General features: G+C 46.7%; 1 protein-coding gene across 2 annotated transcripts in view; it reads right to left on the bottom strand.

Moving 5' to 3' along the window:
- Nucleotides 1-6488: 6488 nt before the first annotated feature.
- Nucleotides 6489-18381, bottom strand: part of LOC131560311 (roquin-1-like) — a 55666-nt gene continuing 43773 nt past the window's right edge. Inside the window, exons 1-7 of one of the 2 annotated variants that reach the window (XM_058808988.1) lie at nt 13806-13938; nt 10333-10711; nt 8543-8758; nt 8090-8227; nt 7613-8006; nt 7208-7272; nt 6489-6998 (exon numbers count right to left, since the gene is read on the bottom strand). In XM_058808988.1, coding sequence (XP_058664971.1) covers nt 6825-6998; nt 7208-7272; nt 7613-8006; nt 8090-8227; nt 8543-8758; nt 10333-10707 — 1362 coding nt within the window. In that variant the 5' untranslated portion in view covers nt 10708-10711; nt 13806-13938 and the 3' untranslated portion in view covers nt 6489-6824. Of the gene's footprint in view, nt 6999-7207; nt 7273-7612; nt 8007-8089; nt 8228-8542; nt 8759-10332; nt 10712-13805; nt 13939-18381 lie in introns of those variants that run through there. The other variant, XM_058808989.1, reaches the window with a different exon arrangement.

The following is an 18381-nucleotide window of genomic DNA, read 5'->3' on the forward strand; positions in this document are numbered from 1 at the left end:
TCTGCTGTCACCAATGGGAAGAAACAATGGGTTCAAAGATAAGATCTTGCTGGTTTTTCTGTGCCAGGGAGTAATCACCTTTCTGAGGAATTAGCAAGTGCTAAGAACAAATTCACCTCTGATGTGTCCCACAGGCCTGGCAGTGGCTCTGCTTCCTCTAGGGAGGAGGAAGAGAGCTGAAACAGGAGAGAGCTAATCTGCTTTCAGCCCTGGCTGGTGCTGGTGGCCCTGGAACCACACAGGAGAATGGGTAGAGAGGTGGAACAGCAGAACAGCATCACTGGAGAGGTAGTGCATGTATCTGGCATGCCATGGATGCTGTGGGCAGGGAAATGCTGGGTGTAGAACCTGCACAGGGGCAGGAGCATGCAGGAAATGCTGCGGCCTTGTGAGACAGGTATCCAAAGATGCCTATCCTGGCACAGCTGAGCAGCACCAGTGTTTTCCTTGCTGGAGCTGTGAATAGTAAGAAGGAAAAGGGGTCAGTCCCCTGTGAGGGCAAGATTTGCTGTGAGCATTTCAAAAATGCCATTGGAAGGAACTGAAGGGTGGGAAGCGAAGAGTGCAAGGGGCAGTACTAGACTTCCAAGTGCCATTTTCTGAGTTTTCGAGCAAGTGTTGAAGACTGAATTTTGTTTTTGTTTCAGTGCTTTCTCCTTTACCTATATAATTTTTCCTATTTAAACTCCACAGCTCAGGGAAGGGTGCAGAGAAGATGGAGCCAGACCCTTCCTGGAGGCACACGGTGGAAGGAGGAGCAGCAGTAGGCAGCAGTTTATACCAGGGAAAATCAGGTTAGGTATGATAAGACATTATCTCACCATGAGTACAGTCAAACAGCATTGGAGCAGGTATTCCAGAGAGGTTGGGAAGTCTCCACCATGGGAGAGTGCAGCTTCCAAGTTCCTGTTTCCATTAGACGGTGCCAAGCTGTATTTTTGTTACCTTTTTTTTTTTAGTTTTATCATATAAAATTGGCAGCTTTATTGGCCTTCCTAGTTTGTATCAGTTAAGCTTTTGAAACATGTTCAGGTATTTTTAAATACTGCTGTGTAAGTTCCTTGTTTAATCTGACATATTCTGATTTATTATTTTACTGCAGTTACCTAAGGCAGTACTTAAAAATCAGTGCATTAATTTTTTGCAGACTTCTAGCTTAGTTTTTGATAATGTACCTAACACCCTTCCCCTCAGATTTATGGTGAAATGGCTGCATTATTTTTATACTGCAGTGAGACTTATTTATTTAAACCTTCCCATTACCTTTGCAGACAGACCCAATATCATTGGCTATGAAACTGTGAAACTAATGAGAAATAAAAAATGAAGTTGGATTGTTTCATTTACTGCTGGACAAAAAATACAGAAAGTGGCAGTATAAAAAGATTAAATACAGTTTAAATTAGTTACTCAAATGACAGAATGGTTTGGGTTGGAAGGGACCTTAAAGCTCATCTTATTCCAACCCCCCTGCCATGGGCAGGGATGTTTTCTGCTACAACTCCAGTAGGAGTTACTGAGTTTGGGGCAGGGGAGGAGTCACAAAGCTAGTCTGAGAGAAACAAATTTTAACTTGGTGATGCCAATTAATTGGTTCCCCATTTGGTCAAGTTTTAAAAGCTGTTTCTTGAGGTTTCCCTGGCTCTGCTCATTCATCTACATACCTTGGGCATTGGTTTGATATGGGGGTTTATGCCTCCGAGAGTGTTTTCTGAGAGTTTACATGTCTAAGGAACCTCTCTGAATTACTGTGAAGCTTTCCTTGAACCCTTCCTTGCCTGTGCATTGGTAACTGAACACAGCTCTTGCCTGCAAGAGGCCAGTGGGAGGAGGGTCGCAGCACTGGGTGACACTAACAAATGGACAGTGCAATTCTCAGGCTGACAGATTGGATTTTGGGAAGGGGCATGAAGCCCCAGCCCCACTGTGGCTGTCCCCAAGCCCCACTGTGGCTGTCCCCAGCTCCAGGATGTTCTTTCAGTCAATGTGGGTTTGCAGGGGCTGTTTACAGGGCAGCCTGGAACTCCACCAGAGGTGCAGAGAAGGAGGGTGTCGGTGGCATGCAGGCACTTTTCTGAAGTTTTAGAAGATTTCCTAAGCCAGGGTTGTGCTGTTGGGGGAAGCAGCCCAGGTGGGATTGAAAGTAGAATTTTGTCATACCCTTTGCTTAAAACGAATTCCTTGGGCTTTCCCTCTAAGGCACTGGCCTGGGCAGAAAGCTGACACCAGGCAGCTTCCAGGGCTGTGCTGTCACAGGGCAAGTGCCAGTAAGGAGCATTGGGAAGGGAGAAAGGAGTGGTGTTGTTCAATGTGTTGGTGGGTAACGTGGCTGACATTTAGGACAGGCAAGAGCAAAACAGACTTTTTTGAATTAGGTCTTTTAGAGGCTGAATGAGGAGGAGAATAACATGCAGCTGTGTGTTCTTGCTGTAACATATTCCTCACCTCATGCCCCACACTTGCAGGGAGAATTAGCCAAGGATGAGAAGATGGATCAGATGGTAATTCATGGAAATGGAAGCAAGGTATTCAAAACACTTCTTTAGTCTGAAAAGGGAAGGGAATGAATGCAGTTTTCCCAAGCCTCTAGTGTGTGAACACTAGCTGAAGCTCCTAAGAGCTATGTCCCCATTGTCCCCAGAGCTCCCCTCATTTCCCTGGTGTCACCCCACCTTTCCTGCACAACACTGTGAATATGATATCTGTAGCTCTTTTTAAAACTTTGGATTTTTCCATTAAAACTGCTCAGAGCAGGAAATGCTGTCCTACTGCAGGAGCAGACAGGATGTGACCCCCAAACAGAGCATGGATAGTTGAGTAGTGGGAGAGAGAATTTTAAGAGTTAACAAGGGAAGTGGCTTTGTATAGCAATTTGCTAATCAAATTTCATCTTGTAACAAACTTAACTGACAATCAATTTCTAAAATACAAAAGCCTCTTAGAGGAAATAGTCAAGTAAATCTTCACCAGAAAGATTTAACTGGGATAACTTAATAAAGAGCACAGGATTTTTTTTTCCTTTTTTTTTTTTTCTTTTTTTTCTTTTTTTTTTTCTTTTAAGCAATCACTCCAGAAATGGAGTTGCATTAAGCAGCAGTGATTCACAGGACAGTAACTACCTCTCTCTCTTGGAGTGCTGAGGTTACCACACTACACACTCTAGCAGCAAAGCTTTCACTTTAAAGAGAATTGTTTTCCTTACCTCTGTGTTTCAGAAATGCAAGTCTGCTTTGTAAAGTGACTCTAATGAAAATGGCATCTGGCAGGAGCAACGGGAGTCCCTTGGGGTCCACAGTCCTTCTTGGTCTCCAGTTCCTTACTGTGACCCTTTGCAGGTTGGCCATGGAGCTGTGACAGTTCAGGAGGACTTTGTCACCTCCCATGTGCTGTGTGACAGTGAACTGTCCTCTGGGCCAGAGCTGTGAGACCACATTCCTGCACTGGGAAATCAGTTAATGGTGGCAAAGGTAAAGGAGAATCCATCTCCCTCCTGCCTCCAAGGCAGCAGGCAGCAGTAAAAAAAAAAAAAAAAAAAAAAAAAAAAAAAAAAAAAAAAAGCAATAAGATAAAACACAAACACTTTTATATGTTGTTCATTAGTCAGCAGATCTGACTCTGCAAATTTATATATATATATATATATATATATACATACAGAGAGCAAATCTCTCATGTGAAAAGGTGCCATTTTTTTTCTAAACAGTCCCTTTCCAAACTAGAACAGCACTTTAAATAGGTTCCTCTTTAAAAAAAAATTAAAAAAAAATAAAAAAAAGAAAAAGCAAACCCTTTTCTGCCGCAATGCACTTTAACTCGTCAGAGGATACAGCTGTGGCTGGCTGGGGACACAGCTGTACAGGCAGGCAGCTCCTGGGCAGGCACAGCTCGGGGGGAGCAATGCTGCCAGAGCCTGGCCATGGCAGCTCTACCTCCAGCAGCCCCCCGGGCCCACAGGAGCAGCCCCGCCGTGCCCAGGCACCCGTGGGGCTGCTGGCTGCCAGGAGACTTTGGAATCTTGCAAGAGAAACCCACCCTTGCCTGGCAAGAAGATTTAAAGCCCGTTTTTTAACAGGTCAGAAGTTGCACCCAGTTAGAACCCAGCTGGCAGCCCAGGGCTGAGCTGAGCAGCAAAGCCAGGAGAAAGCTGTTACTGGGGTTGTGGGCTTTTTCCATAACGTGAATATGGAGCCCTCGTCAGTTCTGTTTGGTTTTTTTTTCTTTTTTAATCCAAGTTTGTGTGTCCCACATTGATTCTGCTCTGAGCTGGTTTGCAGAGTTACCATTTGTAACAGAAATTGTGCTGTCACCTTCAACTAGTGACCTATAAATCAAAACTTTTTAGGACAGGTGTCCTAACACTCAAGACTTACTTTCACAGTTAAGAAATTTCCTGCTGTACTAATTATTCTTTATTATTTTATTTTATTTTCAATTGCAGTCCTTATTTCAATTTTAAAAAGTCAGTGTTCAGACTAGTCTGGAGTAGGCTGAAGAGTAAGCCTGCTGTAACTTGTGGATATCAGACTGTTCTTCAGTGATTTTTCCAAGCTGTTTCCAAACTGGGCCTCCATGACTGCTTCCCTTTTCCTCTTCCAGCAGGCACTGGCAAACAAAAGTTCCATGGCCATTGTGTCCAGGGACAGCCAGCACTGCTGGAAGGGGTGGGCAGGGGTGGCAGGGGAACCAGAGTTGGGAAAGGGGGAAATAAAATCAAGGTAGAGGGGACTGTTCAATTGCATTGAAAGCAGTTTAGCAAAAAGCGCTCTCGTTGGACAGCTTTAAGAACAATGTGAATGAGAACTTAGCAACTTGGGTAAGAATCTTGGAAAATTCTATAAATGTATACTTGAAATTCTGTTTGTATTAAAAAAAATGCATTTTCTTCTTTCTTTTAACACTGTGTAAAAGAACATTATGCATGTGAGTGGTTTGAGAATTAAATGGTTTAATACTCAGATCCTTGTCTGTGTCTTACAGCTGAATGGTCCTTACCCAACATGGATTTTCTGTCTGGTCCTGCACACTCTCCTAAGCTGAGCAGCTTGAGAGAGGTTGCACAGTGCCAGGTTGCTGTTCCTGGCAACTCAGATAGCTTCTGTCCTTTTTGGCTGAGTTTTGTCTCACCTCCTCAGCAGGCTGAACCCTTTCCAGTCTCCCCAGGAGGAGCGAGCCCTGTGCTCTTGCTGCAGGCCAAGTTTTGGATGTTTTCCCAGCTGCCTGTGGCAGGGGAAGCATTTTGGTTCAGTGCCATGCTAGGGAGGCCCAGGCACTGCCTCAGCCCTCCTCTTTCCCCAGTGTGCATCTCCACAGCCTGGAGCTCAGCTGAAAAAGGCAGCAGTTACAGGAGGTTGTGTGTCTGTCAGTGATGTTTACAGGCAGAAGATGGGATCAGCAAGAAAAGCCTCCCAGAGGAGGGTAGGGAGAGGAAGAGCTGCTTTCTGAACTCTGATTTTCAAAATGCTTTCCCTTTTCTCCCAGGGTGCCAGCCCATCACAGCTTCTTTCCAAGGTACTGCCCCAGGGGAGCATGCACCTAAAGGAGCCCCTGAAGGACACCTCTCAGATGTGTCCTTCTAGGGTTCGCCATGGCACATGGGACAATGGAGGAGATGGCTCTCCATGTCCCAGTCACACACTACTTGCACAGATGCTCAAACAATCCTACTAGGAACAGGAAAGAGTCAAACCCCTGATAGCTTCCAAAACTAGAGAGCCAGTGACCAAAGATCTGACATACCAGCTCTGTCCATGTTAACTCCCTCACTGCTTGGCTGCTCTAGCAGTTCCTGCCAAGAGAAGCCTTTACAAAGGGGGATATTTTGCTAGTCCTACAAAATCCAGAGTAAATGGCCCACTGGGCAGTGCACCCCACTGTCTGCACACACCACTTCCATCACCTCCTGAGGACAGGACCTGTGCTTTCACTGTTTGGTTTGAAACAGCTGCCTGAAATGGAGACATCTGCATCTTCAGGACAGCCCTGCCAAAGGTCCTACAGCAATACAGCCACCCTGAGAAGACAAGAGGTCTGATCACATGTGGCCTGGCAGCAGGCCAGGACACCTCAGCTCCTGGACTAAACCTGCAGATGAAATAGTTTATTTTTATCAAAGCTACAGGTACTGGTTACCTTACCTGGGTACTGTCGTGGTTCATGGGCACTGCTGCTACAGTAACTGTTATATGAAATCTTAGCATTAAAAAAGAGTTTCAAAGCCTTGGCTATGCAAGGCTGTCACTAGTGACTCCCAGCACTTGGGCACACAGGACACACCAGGGCTGCTGGCAAGCAGGGCACAGCTTTTGGCAGCTCTTCCAGCCACATGGAGCTGCAGAAGGGTGTTCCAGCCCAGCCAGCACAAGCCTTATGGCTGCTGCTGTTCCACTCATCTTTCCAGTGTGGAGCCCCATTTGTTGGAAAAGAGGAATTTAAATAAGTCTAGGAAGTGGCTCAGTGTAAAGTGTGCATTCAGAGAGCAGTCTGTTACATACAGATCTATAGGTTTTAATGAACCAAGTGATCAGAGTTACAGAGGGTTGGGCACAGGAAGGACAGCAATGCTGGACTTGGGTGCCACAAAAATACCAGTACCAGATGAAATTCAGCTTTCCTTGCCACAAAGGACAGGACAGTGAGGTGACCCATGAGCCCCCTCACTGACATGGCAGGGAGGAGCAGGGACAGCCCAGCTGGATGCAGTCCCTCCCTGCAGCTGGCACCAAACAGCAAGACCAAGCACCCCAGGAGCAGCCCACACTTAGTGGCAATACCCCACCTCCCTTTCCTGAGGCAGAGGAGGGAGAAGTGAGGCCCTACCAGCCCCTTTAGGAGCAGGGATCAGCTATCCTGCCCATGAAGATGATGGTGTTGAGGGCAGCTTCCCGGATGAAAAGCAGGAAGGGCCTATTGGCATTGAAGATTTTTCTGTTCAGAGGGAAGGAACGGCCAGAGATGGTGACAGCTGTAGCAGCTGAGGCCTCGCTGCCTTCTTCATTCACCTGCCAGCCAAGAGACAAGATGGGATTAAAATACAGGCATTATGCTTCATGGAGAGGGCTCACCCTCCTCCTCCTCCGCAGAACACAGGCCAGCCTCCCTCCAAAGCCCCAGACTGCTGAGAACTGAACACTGTAGGTTCAGAACTAATTTTTCCCCTTTAATATTTGTTTTTAAAAAGCAAAACACGCTGGCACCAAACAAGGCTCACCTCAAGGAAGGCTTTGTGGAAAGCCTCAGACACGTACAGGTCTGTGCGGCTCTCTGCAATGATACCTGAAATACAAAAATATACAAAGGTGAAACTCAGTTTAGAGACAGCTCAAGAAAGAACACATTCCCATCCTCCATGGCCTGGGATCAGGCAGAAGGCATGGCTGCCCTAAAACAAAAACATCCTCCTCCACGTGCAACTGGCTGCTAAGCTGCCATGTCTTCACTGCAGAGCATGGCTGAGTGTCCATAGTGGGACTTGACCAGAGAGTCCACCACCGCAGCAACACAGAAATGCTTTCATGTGCTCGTTCCTCGTGTGCTGCTGCACCTACTGCCCTGCCTAGGGAGGAATGGCTGCCTCCTCACCTCTACCCTGCACTGCCTTATCTCCACATCTCACCTGGGAGTCTGGCATTTTCCGGACTGAAGAGATCTTCCAGTCCCATTTTCCTCAGCTTCTCCTTGAGGCTGAAGCTGTCCTCGATGCGGAAGCGAGGCAGGTAGACAAAGAGAGACATCTCCTTCATGGAATCAATCCAGCCCTGCAGCCTCTCTGAGGTCAGCTCTCGCTCCACCTCCTCCAGTGGCGTCCCAGCACTGGGCAGAACCAGCAGCATCGTGATATCATCCCCTTTGTAAGGCAGCTCCAGCACCTGGACCTTGTCCTGGGCAATGAATGCATAGTGGAATTTGGACTCCTGGTACATAGTTGGGACTTGGCAGGTCTCACCATTGGCTTTATGAAATACATCCAGTTTTGTGTTTGGAGCTGGGAACTGCAATTTCCAGTGCCCCTAGGAGAGGAGGAAAACAAACATGAGCAGCATGTCTCCTCCAAGCAAGTGTGCTGCTCCCCAGTTCTGTTAGTTTTTCTTACCTTAAAATAAATGGTGTTGACCAGGACCAAGACAGTGAGATCATCAATACCACTTTCTGGGATTACTTCTGTAATGCGCTTCTCTGTCTTGTTAGCCACCCACTCGTTAATGATCTGCCTGGAAAGTTCTGGCTTCTCCTAAGGGAAGAGATCCAAAAAAAGGTTAAGCCAGGGGTTTTAAACCCCTCTTTGTACCCCTTCTGCAGGAGACAGGCTCACAAGGGTATGTGCTGGGGGAGGACAATAAGCTTAGGTGTGATGAGTGGAACATGGCTGTGGTTAGGGCGAGCTGAAGTGAGAGGAGCTGCATCCCAGATTCCCTGTTGCTTTCACTGGTGTCCCACACACCCAGAGCAGAGCACTTCACTTTTCCTGGGCAAAATACAGGGATGGACTGGGGGTGGGGGGTGGAACCAAACAAAAAAAGCAAAATCCTGAGTAGTTCAAACTCACTTTGAAGTTCAAGGGCCAGAGTTTTGCTCCATAAACAATTTCACTGATGTTCTGGTAAGTCTCATTGAAGACCAAAGATTTCTCCCCGAAGAGACGGTTGGCTGACACCAGCTCTGAGGATTTGTTTGCTTTCTTGTACAGGCGGCAGTTCAGCTTGGCAAAGAAGAAATGGATCTGATCTGATGTCTTCTCTGAGATGGTGTCAAATTGAAAGACCTGGACAAGCCAAACAGCAACAAGGAATCCATTAGGAGGCTCTTGTGCTCTGGGCCCCAGAGGAAATGGTGGTGCAGCCTTTGCCTCAACAGCAACAAATCTGCAGGCCCTCAGAGCTTCACCCTATGTGTGTAGGACCCCAAACGTTTGGAAAATCAACACATCACCAGCCCAAGACCTTTAAGTGCTTGTAAAATTAACACAGTGTTCATAACCCCTTACCACAGCCCAGAGATGAGCATTGCAGCTCTTGGGTCCTATCAGGTCATGGGAGGACTCACATGTGCTAAACTCTCCTGTGAAAATGCTAAAGGCTGCACTTTCCCAGGAGGAATTCTCATGGCCTGTTGAGTACTTCTGGTACATCTTATCTATTTTTACAGGGAATGGGAATATGTAGCAATCATTCTGAGGGTAGATTTTTGCAGCACAGGGAATTTTTTTATCTGTTCCCAGCTGCCAGCTGGAAGGACAATTATGATCTTTCTACTGCTATCCAACCTCAGGGCTTTAAGGCACAGAAACTCCCACAGCCCATTGCTCTTTATGAATCTCTTTTGGCACTGTTTCCTGTAAGGCATTCCTGGTGTTCCCAGCCATTTCATAGGGAATAGGGGGGTAGGACTGCTGGTGTGGGTGGCTCAATGGAGAAGGTTCCCCTTTCAGTGGGAAGGGCTGCCCAGAGGGGAATGCACAAGTGAAGATTTTGGAGATGTGGTTATAGCTGCTCCACTCAGGCTGTGTGGATAATGATAGGAGACCACCAACATTATTTGTTCCAGAGGCAGGATTTGTAAGGACAGCAACAGAGGTGTTTGATTCACACCTCCTCATTGCAGGGAGAAAGGCTCCTCTGAGCTGAGGTCTCCCATTGGAGAAAAAGGTATGGGCAGCATGAAACCCCACACAGCAAGTGAGTGGGTCTGGCATTGAGAATGGTGCTAGGACAGGCAGGGACTTAAATTAGCGGCATAGAAGAGCCAGAACTCAGAATTACCTCTTAGTCTGGGATGAGAACTATCCCCTGAGTATAGGGCCAACAGGTAGAGGGAGTGACTCCCCGTGTACAGGCTCCCCTGCCCTGAAAGTCAGGTGGACTGCAGGGTCTCCCATGTGTCTCATTTTTGTCCCAAGGAAGAGAGAAGGAATGTGAAAAACTTCATCTGCAGCATGACTTGGTATCATGGCTTTTCCTGCTTTTTACGTAAGGAAAAGCTTAGCTCAATCTGCAAGAGGCAAACTGTTGCCATTCCCTTCCCTCACCTTCCAAACGGGCTTCCTTTCCTCCAGATAAAAACTAACCTCTCAAAGCCAGGAATGCTGGATCCCAACAGGGAGTAAGGGGAAAGAGCTGGGATCTAAACAAATCCAGAAACAGGGTTTGGAGCAACCTGGTCTAGTGGAAGGTGTCCCTGCCCATAGCAGAGGGTAGAATAAGATGAATTTTAATGTCCTTCCAACTTGGGATTTCCTCCCCAAGGCAAATCCTGAGACCCTGTGAGCAGCCATTAGCCATGATCACCTTTCCTGTCTTTCAGACCTGCTACAGAAAAGGCTGAGGAATCTCCACCAACCTCCATGAGCTGCTGGAGGGTGCTGCCACAGGCTCCGAGCTTGGTCATGGCGAAGGCTGTGGAAATGCTGAGGGGGGACATGAAGATATTTTCCCCACTGTCCTTGGAGTCAGCCAGGTACTTGTAGAAGACAACGGCAAACCGAGAGTTGGCCTTTGACAGCTCCCACACCCGGGGGTTGGTGGACTCTGGCAGCTTGTCCTTGGCTGGTTCGTGCCCCTCTCCCTCCTGGGGTTTCTTGTCGGGATTGCGGTAGATGCAGATGGGGTTCACGGGGATGTCGCGGGGCTTGGCCGTGCAGATGTCCTCCACAGCGTAGTGCTCAGGGGCAGCCAGGCCCCACACACTGAGCAGGCACAGCACGAGGAGATGCATTGTCCTGGAACCAGAGACAGGGCTCAGACACACAGCCTGTCTGTGAAACCTGTGCTGCTCCATGGCCCTGGGCCCCTTCCAGCCAGCACCACAGTGACAGCAGCCCCACAGCCCCCTCAGTCATCCTTTTGCCCTGCACCTGCAGGACAAGCAAGGACAGACAGACAGCAGGAGGACAGGCTTGCCTGCGTGCACACAATGCTTTTAGAAGCAATATACTGACTGAAATCAGTGTTTTTCTAGTGACCTGGGGCCCCTCTTTTTTAAGCAGCAGGCTCAGCCCTGACAAGTTTGTACCAAAATGGATGATTTGAACTTGTGAGTCCTCCCCATTGGCCAGTGAGGTGACTACAAGTGTAAGGACCCTGCCAGGCTCACCTCAGCTCTACAGAACTTAACAGTTATTGATGTAGGAAATAATATGGCAGAGAAGAAAGGTGATAAGGAAAAGGCCTCCAAGGAAGTTGGTCCCTCCGTGGACTGAGCATCTCTAATTCCCAAAAAATGTACTTTATAAGCATGTATGGTGTAGCTGGTACATCATAACAACTCCTGTCCAAAGTTCATAGCACCTCAATGCAAACTGGTTGTCCTTGGTACCTAAAGAGTGCAGGCTAACGGGAATTACTGTGTTCCAGCAAAAGCAGTTCTCAGAAAATCTTCCAGCCAGAGAGAGATAATTTATATTTTCCCCTTTGCTAAAGAACACTGAACTTCAGAATGGTTTCAGTTAAAAGGAACCTTAAATATCATCTGGTTGCACCCCTGCCATAGGAAAGGACACCTTTGCTTGACCAGATTGTTCCAAGCCCTGTCCGACCACAGATGCCTCCAGGGATGGGGCAGCCACAGCTTCTCTGGGCACCCTGTGCCAGGGCCTCACACCCTCACAGGGAACAATTTCCTCCTAAATCCCATCTCCCACCAGCTCTGGCAGCAAGGCCTCATGGGCCATCCCAGGGCCTGCATGCTGTGGTTCTAAGATGCCCTTTGCATGACTGCTTTGTGTATGTACCCCATGGGAGGAAGCTCAAGCACCACAGCCACAACAGTTTGGGAAACAACTACTGGGAGGGGCTGGCAGCCTGCCCAGGTCTTGCCTGCTACAGGGCACTTTTCCAAACGTGTGTCTAAGTTGGGTAAGTCTCTGCCTGCCCCCACATACTCACTGCCATGGCTACCAAGCATTGCCTTCTGAGAAACTAAATTAGAAGTCACCTGCATTTAGCACTGGTGACCTCCATGTCTGTGATCTTCCAGTGCTGGTGGGCCAGCACCTGCTGGAGGAAAATGGGAGCAGGCTCAAAGGCTGATCTGGGATGAAGGAGACCTCTGGGTTCTTCCACAACACCCTCCCTGGGCTTTTAGACAATGACTTCATCTGTTCCTCTGCAAAAGCAGAAACTACCTCATCTGGCACCAAGACTGTCTGGAGCCCAAGGCTGTGTGATAGCACAGCAAAACAAGAGGGACTCACTCAGGCCATGGCCACAGCTCTCGCTGGTAATGACACAGAGATCATCTTGCGAAAGGTTTAGGACAGATGCAACACCACAAAGGGAAAAAAAAAACTAAAAAGGGAGGGAAGTTAACCAATTACAAACAAAAAACAACACCCAGGCCAAGAGAAAGGAAAATATTAAGACAATTGAAAACACTCCAGGAAGTGCTGTGCTTCTGAACCTTTCAATCCCACAGGAAAAGGCAGCCAGCAAAAGCCAGACACACTCCAGAGTGTGCAATCCTGGGGCCAGGAGCAGAGCCCTCCACTGCCTGCAGCAGCCCTCCCTCACCCACACTTGGTCCTGCAGCTCCAGCAGCACTGACACACTTGTGGCCAGTCCCACCATGGAAAGGACAACCTCACCATGGTCCCCTGCCTGTCACTTCACTCACCCTCCAGGGAAAGCCATGTCCTGACCCTGTCTGTACAGGACAAACACCTGCCTCAGCCAAGCCAGAAGCAGCTTGTGGTGTTTGCCATCACACCAAATGCTGCTCATCTAATTTCATACTTAAAGGCCAAAGCACATGACTTGGGAGTGCACCTCCATCCTCACCCTGTCCTCATTAAATGAGAAAGACTCCCTGTTTTTACTCTGCAGTAAAGCCCTGACTCCATCAGTTCAGGGAAGATACAGGACTTTATGCTAACACCTTCAATCTACTTTACCATTCATTAAGGCTGACCCAGCATCTGACAGATCCAATCTTGTCTCTTACAGGCAAGAGCCCCTGCTGTTTCTTAGACCAGCTCTTTGTCATAAAATTTGGCCAAAACCCACTCCTCCTCCCCCCACAGCTCTTCAATGCTCCCTTTTCCTCTGCAGCACTGACATGCACTCCATGTGTCAATCTGGAAGGATGCCAAAAGTAGTCCCACAACAGCACTGCCTGAAAAGGATTACTGGCAGGGGGAATGCAGAAATCAGAAAAGGTTCTTACAAGGGTGAAGCAACAAAAAGTGCAGAAAGCCAAGAAACAAGTTGCTGATTCAGCTCAAATCAGAAGGCTCTGGGGAAGCATGGAGAAACTCCCCGATGCCTCGGCTGCTGTGCAACATGGCTGGGCTCTCACCAGCACACACCATTTCCATCCACTCTTCCATGGCTGCAGGACAGGATGGTTAACTGGCCTTACAGACCCCCAGCACCCACCCTACTGAACCTACTGGGGCTACTGGTAGTGGTAGGAATGTCCCACAGCAGCCAAGCACTGTGCTACACAGCCCAGCTAATACAAAATAGCTCAAACCATTTTGAGATTCATTTAGGCTCTTGAGAAACCTTCCCCGCTGCCTCACACCCCAAAACCTGACTCCAAAGCAAACAAGCAGTGCTTTTTTGCAGCCAGCAATTACTCAGGGCTTCCTGACTTCATTAACTGCTCTCCACACCATGCCTGCTGGAGGCTGGGGATAAGCCAAGCCTGACAATTTAGAATGCCAGCCTTCATGACACCTAGGGTGGGAGGACTCTCTAATAGAGCAAAAAGCCACTTTGGCAGCAGCTAAAATTCATAGGCTCCTACTAAGGGAAAAGAAGCTGTTTCAAGGAATTAATTAACAATTAAAGATGTGTGCAATCTGTTTTTCTTACCTGCCCCTTGTACCTCCAAGCCTTCTGCTTTTAGGAGGTAAATGCAAATTTTTGAGAGAACAGCCTTGCTTGAGCCCAAAGCAGTTTCCCCACTGGATTTCTGTGCTCAAACAGAGCTGAGACAGCAGCAGGGGATGGTGGGAGGGGAGTAGGATGCTAAGGCCAAAGGCTGATGACCAGCTGCCGAAGGTTAAGCAAAGAGTAGGAAAAAACAGGCAATGTTTAGTTTGAAAGAGGTTTTAAAGTTCAATCTGACAAGGGAGAGTTTGACCACCTACCCCACACGAGTGCCACATGCCCTCAGTTTTTGCCAACAGAAAATGAACTGTTTATCCCACAAGAAAAACCTCAAACCCTTCAAGAGTTTGAATAAAAATTATATATTATATAAAGCTGTTTGTAGATATAATTTTGGGATCTTGTAGCTAAGCAAAATGTTTTCCATCTGTCCCAAGCCCTGTCACCTGTATCCCATTTCCTGAACAGACACAAGTTGGGAGAAATTGCCCCACTTCACATTCTGCAGTTTCAAACACATCCCATCTTAAACACACTCACCTGGAACAGGCTCCCCAGGGAATGGGCACGGCCCCAAGGCTGCCAGAGCTCCAGGAGCATTGGGACACTTTCAGGCCCTGGGTGGGATTGTTGGAGTGTCTGTGCAGGGCCAGGAGTTGGACTCTGATCCCAGTGGGTCCCTTCCAGTCCAGGATATTCTGTGACCTTTCACTTACACAGCTGGAAAGCTGAGGATTAACAGCAGCTCCCCAGCTCCTGTCCAGATTCCCAGGGCAGAGTAGTGAGCAGGACCAAACACCATTTCTGATCCAGGATGCAGCTGCTCCACAAACCCTGCAGCATTGCTCCCTGAATTTCAAATCCCAGGAGCAGGCTGGTTCAGCAGGTGCTGAGCCTCCAGTGAGAGGAACATTTTCCCTTAATAGAAAATGCAATTGCAAACTGGTTGGGGTTAAGTAAAAGACTTAACTGTATCAGTATGGGACCTAGTTAAATGGGACAGATTGTGGAGATGAAGTGAAGGGTAATGTAAAAAATGTCCTCCATGAGAAAGGAAGGACTCACATACTGCACCTTGTTACTTCAGGTGGCTGCTGGGTTAATTTTTTGAGGTAACTGACATGCTCACAGATCCCAGGGTTTTCAGATGAATAGGGATGCTCCACACCCAGGCAGACACCCAAGCACAGGTTTCCATTTACCCAGTGCTCAGAGGGAGCTCAAAGCAGTAAAACCAAAAGCAAACAACCATGCACATCCCACAGAGCTCCCAGGGCATTTATTCCAGGGTAGCTGAGTACATCTATCTATTGAATGCTGCATGTAAGTGGTCATTCATGGCTGGTTTAGCTCCAATAACAACCCAGCATTTGCATCTGAGCAGAGCTATCCAGGAAGCCCCCAGGATGGCCAGTGTTAACCCAAACTGTTGGATGCCTTGTTTGCTCTAATGCAGGGGCTGTTTTTCTCCCAAAGCTGCTGTTCCCAGACCCAAAGCAAAGATCAGAGGCTCTAAACCAAGCACCAAAGCCTGGCAGCCTGTGGCAGGACAGATAAAGCATCACACTTTGGTTTTAGTCTCTCCCACATTTTTAGTCTTCAGGGAGTTGGAGTTCACAGTTAGGAGGAAGGAGGTTACAGAAACAACTGAACACATCCCAGCTGGAAAGAAACAGTTCTTAAACATACCTGATTGGTGAGGAGGAACATAAATTGCCTTAATTTTGCTTTGTGCTTTGGGTGTTCACAGCTGAGTTTCATGGATATGCACAGGGAAAATGACTCTTGCACTCACAGAGCAAGATGGGATCAAGCAATCTCATGAGCTCGTCTTTCCAACATTCTTTCTGTCCTGCTATTCATATCCAAAGGGGACAAAAATTCCAGCAGGTACCATCCACTTGAGCCTGGTCTCTCCTCTTTTCCACATTAAGAAACTCAGCAAGTTTTCCCCAATCTCTCTTGATGCAGAGCACCCACCACCTCCTTCCAGAGGGATCTGACTCTCCAGTGCTTCAGATCTTCCTTTTAAAAGCAGCAACTGTTGAAATTCAGCTCTTTTTTTTCCTTTTGAAGTGAGTCACTACCTGAGGACCCTGAATCCTCAGACTAGTGGGAGAAAGGGTAAGGAAACCATTACCAACTGAAACTTAGTTTTCTGCTGGATTTCCCACTAAATACAATTCCTTTATAGTCACTGAATGCTTTGACTCTTCCAGCAATTAAGTGTGGAAGTGTGAGGGGGCCTAAAAATGAGCAGTGATGGTCTTCAGCCCAGCAAAACACACCTTACCTTGCTCCATGGTGCCCAGATAATGAGCATTATGCATAAACTCAAGGGGCAGAAGGCCCTGCTTGCCCTGGAGTAGAAGGTCAGTTTTTCAGTGAAGCAGCACCTTCATCCAGTTTCAGATTTAGAGACAATGACTTATTAAAGACCACAAAAAGGTGTGAAAGGAGAAGACTAAAAACCACAAAGCAGACCGTGGAGCAAAACTTACTTTCACTTTAAGGCAAGTTCCAAACCAGGCTCAACATTAGACAAATCCTGCTCACTCCTTGCTCTGAAGGGTCTGGTTTGATTTTAAAATATGTACACTCTGGGCAATTAAAGAAACCTGATTATTTTGAGTATCTTTTCTTGTTCACTTCTGGTGACCAGGTGAAGGAGCCACTTTGTTTACAGGTGGCTGAAGAGAGTAGAATGAGAGCAGACCAAACCCAGGAGACATGTGGCTTCTCTGCTATTTGGTGTCTCCTATGCTCCAGCCTGGCACAGAACACATACCTTGAGCTGATGAAAAGCTTAGTCAGATGGTCCAACAGTCTTAGCCCTCACACAAAATTTAGAAGAATGTACATTCATCCCAGACAGAAAACAAGAGATACTTCAAAGTGTTCTTCATTAATTTATCACTTAATATAAATGTTGACAGAAAAGCAGGTAAGACCTTGTAGACATTTCCAGCTATTTACAAACCACATAATGAATCACTTTTCCACTTTTTTTTTTGTTCAATCTGCAGCTCAAAGGACCCTCAGATATTCTGGGAGAGCGAGGTGAAGTCATGGAGAAAGAGGGAGAAAAGCAAGGAGAAGAGGGAAGAAGAAATAGCATTTAAACTTTTTTTCCTATGTAACTGCCATTCATGTACAGTAGGTCTCCACTCCCTTGTTCTTTCACATAAAAGCGACACTGTTGGCTCTATAGGTCTGAGAATTAAATAAAGAAGACCAATACTGACTTTCAAATCTCTGGATCCTCTTGCCTTTTGCCTCCTTCAATGCATTCTGTCCTACTTCAGCAGAGTACCTAAAAGGTTTTTCTGTCAAGCCTAAAAAGTATATTGGAGGAGTAAAGGCACAGAGACTTGGATATAGAGAACTTTCTTCTACTCCTTTTGTTATCTCAGTTTCCCCAAGAGGTAGTAAAGCACCTAACCTGTCCTGGAGAAGACACAGCAATTCCCCATGGACCTCTGAACATCTCCCCCACAACCAGGCCTGTATGTACAAAACTTTGTAATTTCTCTGAACTTGCAAAGAATTCAATTTATGGAATTCTTCTCGTACATTCTACTTCATCTCCACTCCTATTGTGAATGTTTTGATAGCCACAAACAATAGTTATCTACATTATCAACCCAGAGCCAGCCATTCCCATGAAAGATTGAGAATTTTTGTTTATGGCAAAGAGAAACAGGAAAGGAAGAAAACAGCAGAAGAAAAGCAAGGAAAAACACAAGGAGAGAATGAATGATATTTTGTTTAGCATTGATTCATGAAAACAGCAGATGGAATTTCACTTGTCTGGGATCCTATATAAATTTAAGAAATAGTTCATAACCTGACTCAACAAATGTCATGGTCTCCTTTATTACCTAGGCTATCCTTTATTTTATTTTTTGTTAAATATACCTCTGCAGGGCACAATCACATACAATCAATACGATTGGATAATTACATGAGCTCTATCCCAAGCATATATGCACCAATGTTAAAAAGTTATTTAAAAAACCAAACAAAACAAACAACCCAAAAAAATAAAATAAACTCCACCCAAAAAGGTGATAATGACTGCAGAATGTCTCGGGGAGACTTGTAAGGAACTAACAAGAGCAAAGAAAATGAGACTTACAAAAACCACAAAAAAATCACATATCGAGAAATCCCACAACTGGAAGTAGATGATTTCAAAGAAGTGGAAGCTGTCATACAGATCCCACAATTCTTCCTCCCTCCTCTCACACATCTTGCTTCACCTCTTCCTCCCCATAGCAACAAATACAATGAGGGGAAGAGCTTAACACGATGCTACCAGTTAGAGAAAATATGGAAAAACAGCCAAGCTACAGAACAGCTGCTAAGCTGACTTGAAGGAAAGATCCTTTGAGCATGGAAGCTGCTTACACAGCAAGCACAGGCTGAAGGGGGAATGGGAACTCCTTAAAATTACTGGAAACTCTCAAAGTGATTTGTTTTGCCCATGTTGATCAGCTTCACTTGGGAAAAGCTGCAGATGAACCAATTGTGAGCTGTGCAGCAGCTGTGATGTGAA

The sequence above is a fragment of the Ammospiza caudacuta genome, chromosome 7 (genome assembly GCF_027887145.1).
Source record: "Ammospiza caudacuta isolate bAmmCau1 chromosome 7, bAmmCau1.pri, whole genome shotgun sequence".
Lineage (NCBI taxonomy): Eukaryota > Metazoa > Chordata > Aves > Passeriformes > Passerellidae > Ammospiza > Ammospiza caudacuta.